This window comes from Orycteropus afer, unplaced genomic scaffold (genome assembly GCF_000298275.1).
Source record: "Orycteropus afer afer isolate SDZICR_OR568_19922 unplaced genomic scaffold, OryAfe1.0 scaffold00024, whole genome shotgun sequence".
Classification (NCBI taxonomy): domain Eukaryota; kingdom Metazoa; phylum Chordata; class Mammalia; order Tubulidentata; family Orycteropodidae; genus Orycteropus; species Orycteropus afer.
In genome coordinates, this window is record NW_006921611.1 from 5822470 (window position 1) to 5841438 (window position 18969).

The 18969-nt window shown below is 37.6% G+C and overlaps 1 protein-coding gene across 1 annotated transcript in view; it reads left to right on the forward strand.

The window, feature by feature from the left end:
- Nucleotides 1–10246, forward strand: part of BAG4 (BAG cochaperone 4) — a 70139-nt gene extending 59893 nt beyond the window's left edge. The window contains exons 3-5 of the mRNA XM_007934982.2: nt 6669–6923; nt 8846–9100; nt 9761–10246. Of these exons, the coding sequence (XP_007933173.1) occupies nt 6669–6923; nt 8846–9100; nt 9761–10246 (996 nt within the window). The remainder of the gene's footprint in view (nt 1–6668; nt 6924–8845; nt 9101–9760) is intronic.
- Nucleotides 10247–18969: the final 8723 nt, after the last annotated feature.

Below are 18969 nucleotides of genomic sequence, written 5' to 3' on the forward strand. Positions count from 1 at the left end.
GTTAATTGGTTTCCCTTTTCTTTGTTGAAGAGAGTCTGTGCAGTCTTTCTGCCTAGTCCGCCATCTTGCCACTAAGCCCCCTCTGGTTCCCTGTTTACAATCTTGTAAGCTTATTTTACTTCGGATACTTCTATAACTGGATTGGTTTCCAGGGTATGTCATCATGTTTGTTAATGGTCTGTTGTTGTTTGCTGTTGTTGGTTCTCTGTCCAAAGATCTTCCTTTAGTGTCTCTTGTAAAGTTGGTCTGGTTTTGACAAATTCCCTTAATTTTTGCTTATCTGGAAATGTCTTAATTATACCATCATATTTGAGGGACAGTTTTGCTGTGTACATAATTCTTTGTTGGAAATTTTTTTCTTTCAGGTTTTATGTATTCCATCCCATTGCCTTCTTGACTGCATGGTTTCTCCCAAAAAATCAGAGTTTAGTCTTATTGGTTTCCTTTTGTAGGTAACTTTTCATTTTTCCTATGCTGCTTTCAGAAATCTTTATCTTTGGTTTTGGTGTGTTTGATGATGATGTGTCTTGGTGGTTTTCTTTTGTGGTCTGTCCTGTTTGGGGTTCACTGGACATCTTGAATGGATACATTCTCGTCTTGCATCTTATCAGGGAAATTCTCTTCTACCAAATCTTTGACAATTTTTCCAGTGGTATTATTTCTCTCTTCTTGTCCTGGAATTTTGATTACACATAAGTTATTCCTCTTAATGGTATCTCACATGAATCTTAAGTTTTCCTCATTTTGGATTGATGTTTTTTTCTGATTGATCTCTTACCCAAAGTAGTATGGAGTTATTTGTCTTCACTCTCACTAATTCTGTCTTCCATTGATTAGATTCTACTCCTTTTCCATTCAATGTATTATCTGTTTCTGAAATTTTAGTATTAATCTTCTGTATTTCTATTTGTAGACATTATATCATTTCCAATTTTTCATTTATTTTGTCATTTTATTCTTGTATTGTCTTCCCAAATTGCAGCAGTTATGCACTCACCACCTGTTTTCTGGTAGTTTTTACAGAGAATGAGAGTGGGTGCATGGATGTCTGTTAGCTGTTTGAAGAGCAGTTAAGGGTGAATCATGCTTGTATTGAGTGTCATGTATCATTGGCCAATTGGTGCAGAAGCAAGTCGTGGCCCTCACTCAGTAGATGTGGCTGCTGGAGGTATGCATATGATTGGGTCTTATGGGCACAGTTGCTGCCTCACAGTCAGTTAGACAAAACATCAATGAAAAAAGACAAATATAAATAGAAAAAGGAAAAAAGAAAAACCATAGTGTCTGGGAAGAACAGGAGAGGAGGAAGAACAAGAGAGGCCGAGGACCTCCAGAGTGGCAGGATATCCAGGAGAAAAGGGGTGGGAGGCAAGGCTAAGCCCCAAGCCCCCTAGAACCAGGAAAGGGAGGGAACAGGAGAGACCAGGGACATCCAGAGCGGCAGGATATCCAGGTAAAAAGGGGTAGGAGGTAAGGCTAGATCCCAGGCCCCCTAGAGCAAGGAAAAGGAGGGAGCAGGAGAGGCCGAAGATCTGTGGAGTGGCAGGATATCCAGGTGAAAAGGGGTGGGAGGCAAGGCTAGGCCCCAGGCCCCCTAGAGCCAGGAAAGGGAGGGAGCGGCCAGGGACCACAAAGTGGCAGGTTCCACGTAGGAATTAGGTAAGGGGAGGTGGCGCAGAGGTTTCTAACAGCTAAGGGAGACAAACTTGTCTGTCAGTTTGTCATCCTACAGGGCTTGTACGTTGCTGTGAGGCTTGAGGCTCTGCCACTGGTTTTTCAGACACCAGCAGAGTTGCACATGGTGTACAGGTTTCAACGAAGCTTATAGACTAAGACAGACTAGGAAGAAGGAGGAGGCCATCCACTTCTCAAAAGTTGGCCAGGGAAAACCTTATGAATAGCAGATAAACACTGTCTGATACATTACTGGGCAACTTAATGAATAGCTTGGAAATGTTGTCTGACACAGTGCAGGAAGACAAGGCCCTTGGGTTTGAAGGCAATCAAAATAGGACTGGGAAAGAGCTGCCTCATCAGAGTTGAACCAATCTGAATGATAAGGATAAGTAAGTCTTTCAGGACCTCCATGTGCTGACATGGCATGACTCAAATTGAGGAGAAACAGCTGTAAACATCCATTAATAGTCAGAACATGGAATGGACGAAGTATGAATCTAGGAAAATTGGAAGTTGTCAGAAATGAAATGGAATGCATAAAGATTAATATCCTAGGCCTTAGTGAGCTGAAATGGATGGGTTTTGGCCATTTTGAGTCAGACAACCATATGATCTACTATGCCGGGAATGACAAATTGAAGAGGAATGGGGTGGCATTCATCATCACAAAGGATGTTTCAAGATCTGTCCTGAAGTACAATACTGTCAATGATGGGGTGATATTCATATGGCTACAAAGAAGACTCATTAATACTACTGTTATTCAAATTCATGTACTAACCACCAGAACCAAAGATGAGGAAATTGAAGATTTTTATCAACTTTTACAGTCTGAAATTGACTGAACATGCAATCAAGATGTGTTGCTTATCACTGGTGATTGGAATGCAGAAACAGAAGAATCACTGGTAGTTGGAAAATTTGGCCTTGGTGATGGAAATAACGCTGGAGATCGCATGATAGAATTTGGCAAGACCAACGACTTACTCATTGCAAATACCTTTTTTCAATAACACAAACATCGTCTATACATGTGGACTTTGCCAGATGGAGTACACAGGAATCAGATTGACTACATCTGTGGCAAGGGGAGATGGAAAAGCTCAGTATCTTCAACCAAAACAAGGCCAGGAGCTGATTGTGGAACAGATCATCAACTACTTATATGCAAGTTCAACTTGAAGTTGAAGACAATCAAAACAAGTCCACGAGAGCCAAAATATGACCTTGAATATATCCCTCCTGAATTTAGAGACCATCTAAAGAATAGATTTGATGCATTGAACACCAGTGACCAAAAACCAGAAGAATTGTGGGGTGACATCAAGAGCATCATCAGTGAAAAAAGCAAGAGGTCATTAAAAATATGAGAAAGAAAAGACCAAAGTGGATGTCAGAAGAGACTCTGAAACTTGCCCTTGAGTGAAGAGTAGCTAAAGCAAATGGAAGAAATGACAAGATAAAAGAGATGAACAGAAGATTTCAAAGAGCAGCTTGAACAGACAAAGCCAATTACTATAATGAAATGTGCAAAGACCTGGAGTTAGAGAACCAAAAGGGAAGAACACAGTCGGTATTTCTCAGCTGAAAGAAGTAAGGAAAAATTTAAGCCTCAAGTTGCAATATTGAAAGATTGGCAAAATATTGAATGATGCAGGAGGCATCAAAAGAAGATGGAAGAAATACATAGTCACTGTACCAAAAAGAATTGGTCAATCTTTATCCATTTCAGGAGGTGGCTTATGTTCAAAAACCAATGGTGTTGAAGGAAGAAGTCAAAGATGCACTGAAAGAATTGGTGAAGAACAAGGTTCCAGGAATTGATGAATACCCATTGAAATGTTTCAACAAACGGATGCCTCACTGGAGGCACTCACTCAGTTATGCCAAGAGATTTGAAAGACAGTTACCTGGCCAAGTGACTGGAAGAGATCCATATTTGTACCCATTCCAAAGAAAGGTGATCCCACAGAATGTGGAAATTATCAAACAATATCATTAATAACGCATGCAAATAAAATCTTACTGAAGATAATTCAAAAACAGTTGCAGCAGTATATTGACAGAGAACTTCCAGAAATGCAAGCTGGATTCATAAAAGGATGTGGAATGAGTGATATCATTGCTGATGTCAGGTGGATCTTGGCTCAAAGCAAAGCATACCAGAAAGATGTTTACCTTGTGTCTTATTGACTATGCAAAGCATTCTATTGTGTGGATCATAACAAATTGTGGATAACGTTGAGAAGAATGAGAATTCCAGAACACTTAATTGTATTCATGAGGAACCTGTACATAGACCAGGAGGCTGTTGTTCGAACAGAAAAAGGGAACACTACATGGTTTAAAATCAAGAAGGGAGTGTATCAGGGTTGTATCCTTTCCTCATACTTATTTAATCTGTATGCTGAGCAGATAATCTAAGAAGCTGGATCATATGAAGAAGAACATGGCATTAGAATTGGAGAAAGAGTCATTAACAATATGTGATATGCTGATGACACAACTTTGCTTGCTGAAAGTGAGGATGACTTGAAGTACTTACTGATGAAGATTGAAGAATACAGTCTGCAGTATGGATTACATCTCAATATAAAGAAAACAAAAGGCTTCACAACTGGTCCTATAAGCAACATTAGAATAAATGGAGAAAAGATTGAAATTGTCAAAGACTTCACATTACTTGGTTCTACAATTGACGCCAGTGGAAGCAGCAGTCAGAACATCAGACGATATATAGTGCTGGGCAGATTGGCTGCAAAGGACGTCTTTCAAGTGTTGAAGAGCAAAGATGTCTCCTTGAGGATTGAGGTGTGCCTGACACAAGCCATGATATTTCCAATCGCCTTGTATACATGTGAGAGCTGAACAGTGAATAAGGAAGACCAAAGAAGAATTGATGCTTTTGAGTTGTGGTGCTGGCGAAGAATGTTCAAAGTACCATGGACTGCTAAAAGAACTGACAGGTCTGTCCTGGAGGAAGTGCAGCCAGGATCATCCTTGGAGGCAAGAATGGCCAGATTTCGTCTCACATACTTCCGTCACATTGTCAGAAGGGACCACTCCCTGGAGAAGGATGTCATGCTTGGTAAGGTGGAGGGTTAACGAAAGAGGGGAAGGCCCTCAATGAGATAGATTGATACAGTGACAGCGGCAATGGACTCAAGTATAGCAAGAATTATGGAGCTGGCTCAGGACTGGGCAGTGTTTCGTTCTGTTGTGCACAGCGTTACTATGAGTCGGAGGTGACTTGATAGCACCTGATGACGACAACGTCTGGGAAGAGGGGGGATAAAAGAGCTAGAATAAAACAATAATAAAGGAAAAGTAAGAAAAATGCTAAAAGGAGAACAGAGATGGGAAGAACAACTAGAAAGAAAAAAGGTGGGAATCAGAGGGAAGAGATAAAAAAAGCAAAAACTAGTATATGGGAAGGGAAAAATAAAGAGTAAAAATTTAAAAGCAAGGAAATGAATTAAGAGAAAAAAGAAATAGGTGGGAACCAGGAAAAGGGAAGAGAAAAAATACCCAAAAATGAGAACCTTGGGAAGGAAAAAAAGAGTAAAAAAAAAAAAAAAAAAAAAAAAGAATCAAACAAGAAACAAAAATTGGTGGGGTGGGGCTGCGCAGGGCACCCAGACTCTGTTAGAGCACACGGACTGGTATGGAATTCCTGCTGGTCCAGAAGGTGGGTGGAGGTGGGGTATGGTAGTTAAGATTGTGTGTCAACTTGGCTGGGCCTGGTTGAGTAGCTGGGCAGCTGGATGTAGTTATTCCCTATGGTGATATTGGTAATTAACTCCATGGTGGACTCTATTGGAGCAGCTGAGTAGCTGCTTTAGGGATGTGGGCTGCTTCCAGTGTATAAGAAGCAACTTTAAGTTCTCCAGCTTTTTGATACACTTGAACCCTGCATGTACCCATGTCATTGTTCAGCAGGCTGCCATGCCCTGCCGATTTTGGGACATTTTCTGGACTGAATTAGTGGTCTCCTGTGTTGTTTGGTAACATTGGGACTGTGCCTTTTTACTTATCAATGTTGGGTTTGTCAGCCTCAGCAACCAGAAATTGCCTGAGGGAAGAAAAGCCTCCAGCTTCAGTGGACCAGGAGCAGGAAGCAGATCTGAAGCCCAAGGTTAAGGGGCTTTCACCTAGGGCCTGAGCCTGGCACTTTGAACTCTGACTTAAAGCCTCCAAACTATAAGAATAAACTCCTGTTTGTTAAAGCCATCCCATTTGTGGTATGTTTCTGTTAGAGTGGCACTAGGTAATCAAAACATGAGAGATGACCACAGTTCCATTCACCAAGAGGGTGTGGGGTATAAGAGTAACAAGGGGAATATTGAACTTTTCCAGTAATCAGCCTCTGTTGGTGGTTTGCCCATGCTTTCCTCAGCAAGTGTAGCCTATTCTTAGGTCCCTGGGATTGGAATGGGAATGCTGCTGTTTTAAGTATCCATAATGGCTGCACCGCTTGCAAATATTCAAAATGCCTGTGCCCTCCGCACAGCCCAGAGTCCGTGGTTCACTTTGTCTCCTTTGCTATGTCCCTTTTTAGTCGTCATCCACCAGTGCAGCTGTCTATGCAGCCCTTGCCAAGCAGGGCTGATTTTTAGGTTAATCCTCAGGTCCTGACACCACTTGGAAATACTCAAACTGTTCATGCCGTCAGGATAGCTGACAGTCCCCAGCTCCGTTTGTCTCCTTATTCACTGTTTTCATTCACATTCTTCTACTAGTTAGTATTTAATCCCCTTCTTTATCCTTCTGTTCAAGCTCAGGGCTTCAGGGTTATCTTCTGTATCTGTGTCAGTTGGTTTCTCTTTTCTTTGTTGAAGAGGGTCTGTGTAGCTTAGCTGTCTATTCTGCCATGTGAAGTCCATTATTCACATTTTCATTAGTTTTTATCTCTTTTCTCACCAAACTTTTCAAGGTTTGACATTAAGTCAGAGCTCTTCTCATTGATCTTTTTCTCTCAACATTTTTTTCAGAGTTTGAATTCTTATACAAATGGAGCATATGGTCCACCATACCCTCCTGGCCCTGGGACAAATACTCCCTCATACTCTGGGGCTTATTATGCACCTGGATATACTCAGACCAATTATTCTCCAGAAGTTACAAGCACTTTCCGTTCACCTGGCAATAGCCCAGCCACAGTTTCTCGCTGGCTGTATCCCCAGCAGGAATGTCAGACTGAAGTACCCCCTCTTAGGGGGCAGGTTCCAGGATATCCTCCTTCACAGGTAAGCAATTTTCTTTTTTGCTTATTTGGGAAAAAATAAAAGTTTCTGGCTCTTGAATTGTAAAGAGTGGAAGGATATCTATTTATAGTAGTGCTGATTTAGGAAAATACTCCATTCACTAAAAAGGCTATTCAAATGGCCAACAAGTATATTAAAAACAAAGAAAAAGCCCAATGTCATCAGCTATTAGAAAGTTGCAAATCAAAAGCACAATGAGATAACACGTCACTCACAATGGAATGGCTAAATTTTAAAAATATGGAAACTAACAAATGTTTGCAAGGATGTGGAGAAATTGGAATCCTTATCTGTGGCTGGTGGGAAGACAGAATAGTACAGCCGCTATGGAAAACAGTTTGGTGGTTCCTTAAAAAGTGAAACATTTGACTACCATATGCAGCGGTTCCACTGATAGGTATGTACCCAAGACACTTGAAAGCAGCAACACAAACAGGCACGTGTATTATTCACAATAGCCGAAAGGTGAAAATAACCTAAATGCCCATCAACGAATAAATGGATAAAAAAAATGTGATACATACGATGGAATATTATTCAGCTATAAAGAGAAATGAACTTATGATACGTGCTGTGACGTGGATGAACCTTAAATACCATATGCTGAGTGAAATAAAGTCAGTTATAAAAGGACAAATATTGTTATGATTTTACTTAGGTGAAATAACAAAAATAGGCAAATATATAGAGACCAAAGTTTATTAGTGGTTACCAGGGGTGAGAGGGAATAGGGGGAGCCATTGTTTAGCAGTCAGTAAGTGTTTATGATGATGGGAAATCTGGCAATGAATATGGGTGATGGTAGCACAACATGATTAATGTAATTGATATCATTAAATTGTATATCTGAAAAATGTTGAATTGGGAAATGTCACATATATATATAAAACCATGAAAAAGAAAGAACCAAAAATAAGATAAAAACACTCAGTGGTTGTTTTAGAGGTGATTGAGAAGACAAATACTAATCTTAGGTTGATGCCTTTCTCACTGGTAGCAACTATTCTAGTAAATGGAGTTTGAGGCTACCTTGGGATGTCATAATCATAAAATTTTTTTACTTAAAGAAATCTTGAGAGTTGTTACTTGAAAATCTCTTTATTTTGTTAAACTAGTTTCCATCCTTTATTTTTCTGCAGAAAGAATTATCTTGCTCATAATAATAGTTAATGTTAGGTATAGCGTGTACCAGACAGTGTGCTAAGCACCTGACTTTTATAATCTCATGAGATCCTCACAGCAACTTTAAGCATTATGTTGTCTTAATTGTTGTTGTCATTAGTTGCCATAGAGTAGAGTAGAGCTCCATAGGGTTTTCTTGGGTATAAACATTTTTTAAAAAATACATTTTATTGAAATATAATTTATGTACAGTGAAACTAAAGTGACATGGGTCAATGCTTTTTTTGGGGGGGGGGCCTGTGTTCCTTTCCTTCCCCTCCTACCCCTGGTAACCAAGATAGTTTTCAAAAGTTTCTTTGTCTTAGCTTTTATCATGCTGTTAGGTTTATATATTTTTTTAACATTCTATGACTGATATCATGTTTATTTCTCTGTTCACTTCAAGAGGAGTTCTAATATGTCTTTAGTTGTGCTTCCTTAATGCATTTGGGCCCACTTATTTATGTTATCCCTGGGACAGACTTGTTATGCATTAGCCAATAAATTTCAGGCCATCTTCCTTTTGATTGTCACCAGATCTACTAACTTCAGAATCAAGTTATCTTAGGCTTGGTGAATTTATTGCAACTAATTTGAGTTAGTGCAGTTTAGCCCAATGGCAGCTATAGTACACCCTGTTGAAAAGAGTAAACATTCTCAGAATCTGTCTGTACTAGAGTATTTTTGCTACTTAAAAAAAAAAAAAAAAAATGACCAGCATATTTCCTTTCATCTCAATCTAGAACCCTGGAATGACCCTGCCCCATTATTCTTACGGGAATGGTAATCGTAGTGTTCCACAATCAGGACCAAGTGTACGACCACAAGAGGATGCATGGTCTTCTCCTGGTGCTTATGGAATGGGAACCCGCTACCCATGGCCTTCAGCTACACCTTCAGCACCACCTGGGAATCTCTACGTGACTGAAAATACTTCTTCATGGCCAAACAGCAGCTCTCCTCAGCCACCTTCTTCACCACCACCCCAACAGTCGAAGGTAGGAGACCTTATAAACATCATTCCTTTGATGCTTGGGTAAGTAAGAGAGCACAACTTGAAACTTTTATGTATTAGTCTTGTCAAATTGGCGCTATCTATAAAAAGTTGGTGACTAACCTATAGTTTTACCTCAGCCCAGTTTCTTTTTTCTTAAAGGATAGAAAAATGCTCATTTTCAGTTAGTTGTAATACTATCTGAATGTTAAATAGAAACAAAGATTGCATTGTGCTACCTCCAAAGACAGAATCAATATGAAATTGCTACAGTGTTAGCTTGTAAGGTTTAGTTTTAAATTAGACCATATACTTGAACATCATCTGCTTGTGTCTGGGTTCCTTTTTAAGATCTGGGAAAAACTATGTAATTCCAATTTATTAAGCTACTAGATCAATTGTGCGTGGTAAGGATACATTGTGAGCTGTTTATGATGATGATGATCTGACAGATTCCAGCCATTATATGCAGGAATTCTCTTTTTTTTTGACAGGGCACTCCCTTGTATCTTTTTAGAGTTGTGTTTTTCTCTCAAATGATTAAGGAGGGAGGTACAGTTTTATTGGTGGGTAATGTTTTCATATGCCTTCCTACTCAGGTGAAAGATGTTGGTGGATCCTCATTAAAACGGTTTTTCCTCCCTCTTTGTTTTCCCACTCCAAGGATTCTTCCTACCCCTACAGCCAATCCGATCAAGGCATGAACCGGCACAACTTTCCTTGCAGTGTCCATCAGTATGAATCTTCGGGCGCAATGAACAATGATAATTCAGATCTTTTGGATTCCCAGGTCCAATATAGTGCTGAGCCTCAGCTGTATGATAGTGCCACCAGTGGAAATCCCAGCAATCAAGATCAGAGTAATAATCATCCTGAAGGGTGTTTATCTTCAGGGGAAGGTACTCCTCCAAGTATTAAAAAAATCATAAATGTGCTGGAGAAGGTCCAGTATCTTGAGCAAGAAGTAGAAGAGTTTGTAGGAAAAAAGACAGACAAAGCATACTGGCTTCTGGAAGAAATGCTAACCAAGGAACTTCTGGAACTGGATTCAGTTGAAACTGGGGGTCAAGACTCTGTCCGGCAGGCCAGGAAAGAGGCTGTTTGCAAGATCCAGGCTATACTGGAAAAATTGGAAAGAAAAGGATTATGAAAGGATTTAGAACAAAATGGAAGCCTGTTACTAACTTGACCAAAGAACTGCTGATTTTGGTTAATTACCCTCTTTTTGAGATGGCTGTTGATGATAGGAAGCAGTATATTTTCAAACTTCAAAAACTGACAAAGGACTTGGAAGAACATTGTAGTAACGAATTGTTTTCAGACCAATGAATGTAATAGGAAATTATGGAGTTATCAATCTTGCCAAGTAGATTCACTCCATACCTAAGAAATTTATGGATATTTGCAAGCTGCTTCTTTTTAGCAGGACGGAAATACACTTTATGTAACAGGCTTATTAGAAACCTACCAGATGAGACTGGATATAATCTGAAACAGGATCTTTTTTTAAACAGCTGGATTACTTGTCAAATTTTTGTACATTGTGACTGCTTTACAACCTACACTTCATGTGTAAATTACAGCTTGGACTTTAGCTTTCTTGGACCTCTGTTTTATGTGTTACTTGCAGTTCATAAATATAGTATTATTCTCTACTTCTTGTTATATTTTGTAGTAAGTAATATGTTTAATATAATTATTTTAAGAGACCATATTGACTGCCAAGACAGTATGGCAATTCTGAATGAATTTCTTATCTTCTTACCACTTGAGTATATTGCAATGTGTAGTGAGTTCCTGAGGTAAAATGTTTGTCTTACTTTTTGTATAGATCATTAGGTCAGAGTTTTTCACCACTTCTGCTTTTCATGGTAGTAGTGGAAGATGAATTTGCAAATGGCTTTCATGTAGGAATGAAAATATTTGTGGACATCTTTCTCATTTGCTTTTTATCATATTTTGGATAAAGATATACTTTAAAATTATCTTTTCTTTTTTTACAAAGTAATTTTCACCACTGTTGCTTCTGTAGAGAAAACATTGTGATAGATGAAAATTAATGCTACAGTGAATAGAAATAATAACTCAGAAAACAAATATAATTATTCAGTAATAACATTGTTCATCTAAAATATGAAAGATCACTTTCAAGATCCCTCTGAGCAGATTTCAACTCAGTTTATAGTAGAAAACATGGAGGGTAAAAGGGGAATTCATGCTCAGGGACTGAATCAGCCATATCTAGAGTGGGAAATTATTTTCTTCTTTTAAGGGTATATTTGATGATTATCTTTATTTCCCTATTGTAAAATTACATAGCAAGAATTACCTGTTTTATAAAAAGATATTTATTGCCATTAATAACAGTCCTTTTAGAGCCAAACTTATGGAAGGACTATTTAAAAAGGTCTTGATTGGGCTTGCTTGATTAGCGCCAGTGCTGTAGAAAGGACTTAATAACTTACTTTTTACATCTGAGGTGAGTTTTAGTATACAGTATCTGTTACTGGAAAAACAATTGTTTCTTAAGAAGATTTTCAAGTGATCATTTTCTTTTCTAGACTGCCAAGCCTACAGTTTATAAATCTGTCAGCCATTTTCTCCCCCTATAAATAAAACCAAACCAATACAAGCACACTATGTGATGAGGAAAAAATGATTAAAAATACTGCCTAGGTCTTGCAGTTGGGATGAATGATTTTAGAATGTTACATGGTGATAATTTTATTCTAGGATTTTTATTTTTGGCCCAATATGGGGATGTTGAAGGCTTTTCTATGAAAATTTAGAGAGTTATACTTGAAGCTAAAAATTTAAAGTGGTAGGACCTGAAAGCTAAGTTACCACAAACCAGTGAGAGTGAGTGGTTCAGGATAGGACACTCGTATTTAACTTACCAAGTGTCCAAGATGATATTTTCCATAAAGTCTTAATTTATATATATAAATACACAGACACATAATACAAATATATTGTTTTTTAACAGTTAATTTTAAAATTTTGGTATAATTTTAGACTCACTGGAGACTTGTAAAAATAGAACAGAATTCCTATATTCCCTTCACCCAAGTTCTCCTTATGTTAACATCTTACGTAACAATAGAACATTTGTCAAAATTAAGAAATTAACCTTGATATAATAATGTTAACTAGAGAATTTTAAAAATAGAGTTTTTATTATTCTTTCCACTAATGTGCTTTCACTCTTTCAGGATCCAACCCAGTATTACACATTGCATTTAGTTGTCATGTCTGTATTGTCTGTCACAGAGCATCCTGTTAGGAGGTACATGGTATTGCAGTGTATTTTGGTATTGTTAACTTGATCACTAGGCTAAGGTGTTGTCTGCTAGGATTCTTTACTATAAATTTACTGTGTTTCCCTTCATAATTGCTAAATATTTGTGAGGGAGATACATTGACACTATGCAAATGTTTTATTTCTGCTTAAAATTTTTCCCACTCATTTTAGTACCCATTGGTAGATCTTACTTGTGACAGTTACTGTTGTGGTGCTCTAGTGATGATTTTCTATTTTATTCTTTCTACATTAATTAATTGAAATTCTTCTGTAAGGAAGAGTTGTCACTTCTGGATTAATACTTTTCATTATAATGATATTCAGGATAAATACAAAACTTAGAATTTTAAAATATAAACCATGTTAAAATGATTCAAAATATCAATATCAAGGAAAGGAAAACTAAATTGGTAACATCTTAGAAAATATAATGAATTTAAGAGGGGGAACAGTATTTATGATTTGTAGAATTGGTTCAACTATTGACTTAATCATGACTCCTGACTGAACTCAAACTTTTCTTGAAATTAACACCTAAGTTTTTTAAGTGTCTACATTTATATTACCTTGGGAATTATTTTTGTCAAAATCTTGAATACACTTACCTAGATTTAGCATGTTAAACATAACTATATTTTCTTTGTAATAAGCCACTATTGTTCCAAATCTAAATGCTAACATAAATGTTCAAACATGTCCTAATGAAGTATCTGAGGAATGGGTTATGCTTGTCTATACATCGTTGGGGTTTTAGAAACAGCTCATTAGCTCTCTAATGTTAATAATACCATTTAAGGTTGGCAAGGTTAAAAAAAGGTTAATAAATACAGCATTTTCAAAAAATTGGGGGGGATGGGTGTTTGCTGATTAGAAGTTTCTTCCTCATCTTTACATTTTTCCTTTTGAAAAGGTAATGAGTTTGAAGATTCAGATCATTCTGTGTAATTTATGATTTTCAAGAGTCAATTCTATGAAAAGCAGCATTCACCTGTACCTATCCCCATTTTACCTTCTTGAGAAGCAACTTCTTGGAATTGAGTTTTGAAAAAAACAAAACAACTCCATATTTTAAAATAATATAATTGTATAGTTTCTTTATTTTAGGTGTTTTCTACTTACTTACTTACCTTCTCTCTCTTTACCTCCCCCTCCCCCCAATCTCATTCTCATCCCTTTGACTTGTCAGTACAGTTATGGTAGTTTTGTTGTCACTTCTTGGAAAATGGTGCATGGGAATAATTTTTTGAGACTATATTTGAAAATTTCTGCCCTGTCACTAGATTGATAATGTACCTAGATATAGAATTCTAGGTTAGATATTTATCATCTTAAGCATTTTGAAGGCATTCTAGTTTGAAAATTGCTGTTGAGAAGCAGTTGCTGTTCTGATTCATAATCTTTTGCATAAAACCCAATTTTTGGCTCTGGAAGCTTGTAGGATATTTGTCATCTTTGTTCTGAAATTTCACAACAGTGTAGCTTTGGTGTAGTTCTATTTTCATCTGCTTTTCTGGGGACTGCTTTCTTGAAATTCATGTCCTTAACTCCTTGGGATTTTTCTTAATATTTTTGTTTGTTTATTATATTTACCCCCTCTCCTACCTAGATATGCTGTTAGTTTTTTCTAGAACTCCTATTATTTTGATTATAGACCTCCTAGATGGTTCTTTGATTTTTCTTTCTCTCTTGAGCTCTATTTTTTGCCTTTTTGTTCTACACTGTGGGAGATTTACTCCAAATTTTTATCGTTTTCATTGACTTTTACATTTCTTCCATCATATTTATAATTTCTGAGAATTTTGTTATTGTTGTTCTTTGTATTTATGTACTCCTCTTTTTTATGGTTGTAGTATTTTATGTTTCTAAGAACATGAATGTAATTTCTTAATGTGTCGTATTTGTAAATAATGAGTTTCCTCCAAAGTTGTTTTTCCCTTTCTATTGTGGACTCTATTTTATTATGTGAAAATATTTCTCAGCATCATAGAATAGTAAGCCTCCAGTGACAGATGGGTGGTAGCTGTGCATGAGGTTCACTGGCCAGGAACTGAACCAACACCATTACTCTTTTTTAATGTGTAGTCAGTTTTTAATTTTTATTGAGAAAAGTAGTTTGGATGATCCAAAACAGAGAAATACAAGCAGAGTTTACATTTAAGTTATTATTATTATACTCAAGATAAAGCTCTGCCTTAAAGGGTTTTATTTATTCTTACTGTCTTATGTCTAAGGAGCTCTGGTGGCATAGTGGTTAAAGCATTTAGCTACTAATCAAAAAGTTGGCTGCTTCATGGGAGAAAGATGAGGTACTCTGCTTTCATAGCCATTTAAAGCCTAGGAAACCCTATGGAGGCAGTTCTACTTTGTCCTAAAGTGTTGCTATGAATTGTAATTGACTTGGTGGTAGTAAGTTGTTTTTTTTTTGTTTGTTTGTTTGTTTTACGTCTGTCCGAGAGTCACCTTGGGAAAAAGTCCTGATGATCTGCTTCAAAAAGAAATCAGCCACTGAACACTGTATGGCACACAGTCTGACTCTGATACACATAGAGTCACCATGAGTTAGAATCGACTCAATGGCAACTGGGTATGTGGTCTATAGGTTACCTGAAGCACTGAAAACAAGAATATTTGTAGAACTTTAGGACTGTCAAGGATTAGCATGCTTTTCCACAGCAGTTTTTTTAATATCTTTAAAAGGGCTTGATACACATACAGACCTGTGGTCTGATAGGGCATGGGCATTATTAATGTTGTTGTTAGGTGCTGTCGAGTCGTTTCCAACTCATAGCGACCCAATGCACAGCAGAACGAAACACTGCCTGATCCCGTGCCAGCTCCACGATCCCTGCTATACTTGAGCCCATCATCGCAGCCACCGTGTCAATCCATCTCATTGAAGGCCTCCCCCTCTTTCGTCGACCCTCCACCCTACCAAGCATGACATCCTTCTCCAGGGAATGGTCCCTTCTGACAACATGACCAAAATAGGTGAGACGAAGTCTGACCATTCTTGCTTCCAAGGAGCATTTTGGGTGCACTTCCTCCAGGACAGATCTGTTAGTTCTTTTAGCAGTCCATGGTACTTTCAGCGTTCTTCACCAGCACCACAACTCAAAAGCATCAACTCTTCTTCGGTCTTCCTTACTCATTGTCCAGTTCTCACATGCACATGAGGTGATTGGAAATATCACTGAATTGCCTTTCCCTTTCCCTAGCCATTAAAGAAGTGGAGACTTTTATCTGTGTTTAAGTTGATATTCTTCATCTCTAATGTAGAATGGAGCTATGAGGTAAGATCATTTTTAGCTCTTTAATCAGATTTTGTCCAATATGGTTTATTTAGCTGGAAGAGTTAATTCCCATGATTAAGTGCATTAAATTTACTAAATTTATTGATTAAATATAAACACCCAATTTAAAATTTTTTTTTAAATTGTTTATATTTTATTCTTGGAAGTTTAGTTAAGGCTAAACATTTTAAATACCTTAAATTTAGATTTTTAGAAAAATAATCTACACATTAAGAGAAAAGAAGATATATACAAGGCAAAGAAGAGAGTAAAAATAACCCCAATTCACCACTCTTTGAACCATTTTTAATACTTTGGTGGTTATGATTCATATTACACATGTGCTTCTATAATCTATCTTTTTATATATTAATGTGAACTTTTTTTGTCAGTAATACACATCTAACATTTTTAATAGCTGGAGTTATTTAATTATGTCTCATAATTAATCAGTCCCTTATTAGATGTTTAGATTGTTTTTGGTTACTGTTTCCCTAATTATAAACAATGCTGCACTGAAGATCCTTCTGTATGTATCTTTTGTGTAGGGTTGAAGGGACACAGGCAGCTCAGGAATTGATGGGTTAACAAGTGTGCAAATATGCAATTTTATGTTTTGCTGTACTGCTTAGCCACCCAACGGATGTCAGGTTACAGTCTCACCCACAGCTCATGAGAATGCTGGTTTCCTTGCATCCTCACTGACCCTGGGTATCACTTCAGTCTTAAATCCTTTGTAGCAAAACATTCTGAAAAATGGACTCAAGTTACTGCTACTTTTTTTCTGAAAACTGTGGATTAAAAAGCTTCTAGTCTTCTCACACCTATTGGGGAGCTCTGGTAGCATAGTGCCTAAGGCACTTGACTGCAAACCAGAAGGCTTGTGGTTCAAACCCACCAGCCACTCCTTGGAAGGAAGGTTGGGCAATCTACTTACATAGTGATACCGCCTCAGAAACCCAAGGACGGGTTGCTGTGAGTTGGGGCCAATTCGACGGCACATAACAACAACAACATTGTATGCTGGCTTCTACTGACCTTACCTCTCTGCTGAAAAAAAGTGTTCTTTGAAAACTACCAAATTCAGTAGTCTCTTCATAGTCCTAATTATACCTGACCTCTCCTCAATATTTAAAAGTCTTGACCCCCCTCTTCTTCTGTGATACAGGTAGCCTCTACCTATGTACATTATTCATCCTTGAAAATGTCTGTGAAAATCATATGTGAAAGCAGAACAAAAGACTTTGATTTAAGAAGCGTTCTGTTCCTAGAGAGCTAAAACACTTTAGAAAACCTCTAATGACACTATGCCCTTTAGATAATTTTTCACAATCCACCCAGCATTTTGTATACGCTTTCTACTTACATTCTTTAAAATTTAACACAGTTGACCAGCTTAACTTCAATTAAAAATGATTTCTGTCCTTAATTCTAGTTGTAGTAAGTGGCAAATCTATGTTTGGAACTGGTATCAGCACTTACTTTTGACTAAGTATTGCGGTTCAAAAATACCCTAACTCTACATTAGGTGCCAAGGATGGAGAGGACATAAAAATTAGTATGCAGTGAAGAGGTTCTTCATGATGAAGAAATTGAAAATTTTTACCAACTTCTGTAATCTGAAATTCATAAAACATGCAACCAAGATGCATTGATAATTACTAGTGATTAAAATGTGAAAATTGGAAACAAAGATGAAGTACCAGTACCTGGGAAATAGGGCCTTGGTGACAAAAGACCCTGGAGGTCGAATGACAGAATTTTGTAAGACCAATGACTTATTCATTGCAAATATCTTTTTTCAACAACATGAACAGCAGCTATACACTCAGGTTGGGTTCTCCAGGGAAGCAAAACCAGTGAAGCTTATATATACACAGATACATAAAAATTTCTCTCAAGGAAATGCCTCACACAATTGTAGAGGCTGGCAAGTCCTAAGTCCATGAATCACGTCAAGCTGGAGGCTTCTAAATCACATAGCTGCAGGGGCTGACAAACCCAAGATCAGTAGGTAAAATGTCAGGTTGCTGGTTCACAGGCTGTGAAGACAGCAATCCAAAGATCAGCAGGCAAAACAGCAAGCCACTGGTTCAAGTACAGATGATGATGAACCAGATGTAGGATCTTAAGCAAAAAGCCAGAGATCTTTGCCAGGATGTCCATATATATTGGAAGCAGGCCACATCCCTGAGGAAATTCTCTTTCAAACTGGCTGCTGGTGACCACATTATATCAGATCTCATCATGGGGCATGACTACTTTATAAGGGCTAAACCACTGAGAATCATGGCCTGACCAAGTTGACACATAATCTTAACTGTCACATACATGGACCTCGCCAGATGGAATACACAGGAATCAAATATGTGTATACAGGGAAGAGATGATGAAGAAGCTCAGTATCAGAAGAAGGCCAGAGCTAACTGTTGAACAGAACATCAATTGTTCTTAAGCAAATTTAAGTTGAAGTTGAATAAAACTAAAACAAAGCAATTAGAGCCAAAATACAACCTGGAGTAGTCACACTTGAACTTAGACACCATCTGAAATCAAGGATATACATGAAGAAAGCAAAGGTCATTAAAAAGACAGGAAAGGAAGAGAAGACCAAAATGGCTGTCAAAAGAGATTCTGAAACTTGCTCTTGAATGGGGAGTAGCTAAAGCAAAAAGAGGAAATGATGACGTAAAAGAGCTGAACAGAAGATTTCAAAAGGCAGCTTGAGAAGACAAAGTATTATAATGAAATGTCCAAAGATCTGGAGTTATAAAATCAAAAGGGAAGAATGTGCTTGGCATTTCTCAAGCTGAAAGAACTGAAGGAAAAATCAAAGAATATTGAAGGATTCTTTGGGCAAAATACTGAAAAACACAGGAAATAGCAAAAGAAGATGGAAGGAATACACAGAGTCACTGTACGTTCAGTCATCTCAGGTGGTAGCATATGATCAAGAACTGATGGTATTGAAGGAAGAAGTCCAAGGTGCACTGAAGGTATTGGCAAAAAACAAGACTCCAGGAATTGCCAGAATACCCATTGAGATATTTCAACAGATACAATGCTGGAAGAATTTCTCGTTTATGCCAAGAAATTTGGAAAACCTGGCCAACTAACTGGAAGAGATCCATATGCATGTCCATTCCAAAGGAAGGTGATCCAACAGAATGTAGAAATTATTGAACAATTATTAACATATTAATTATTATTAATATCAGATGCAAGTGACATTTTGCTGCAGCAGTATATTGATAAGGAGGCATTTGACTGCTAACCAGAAGG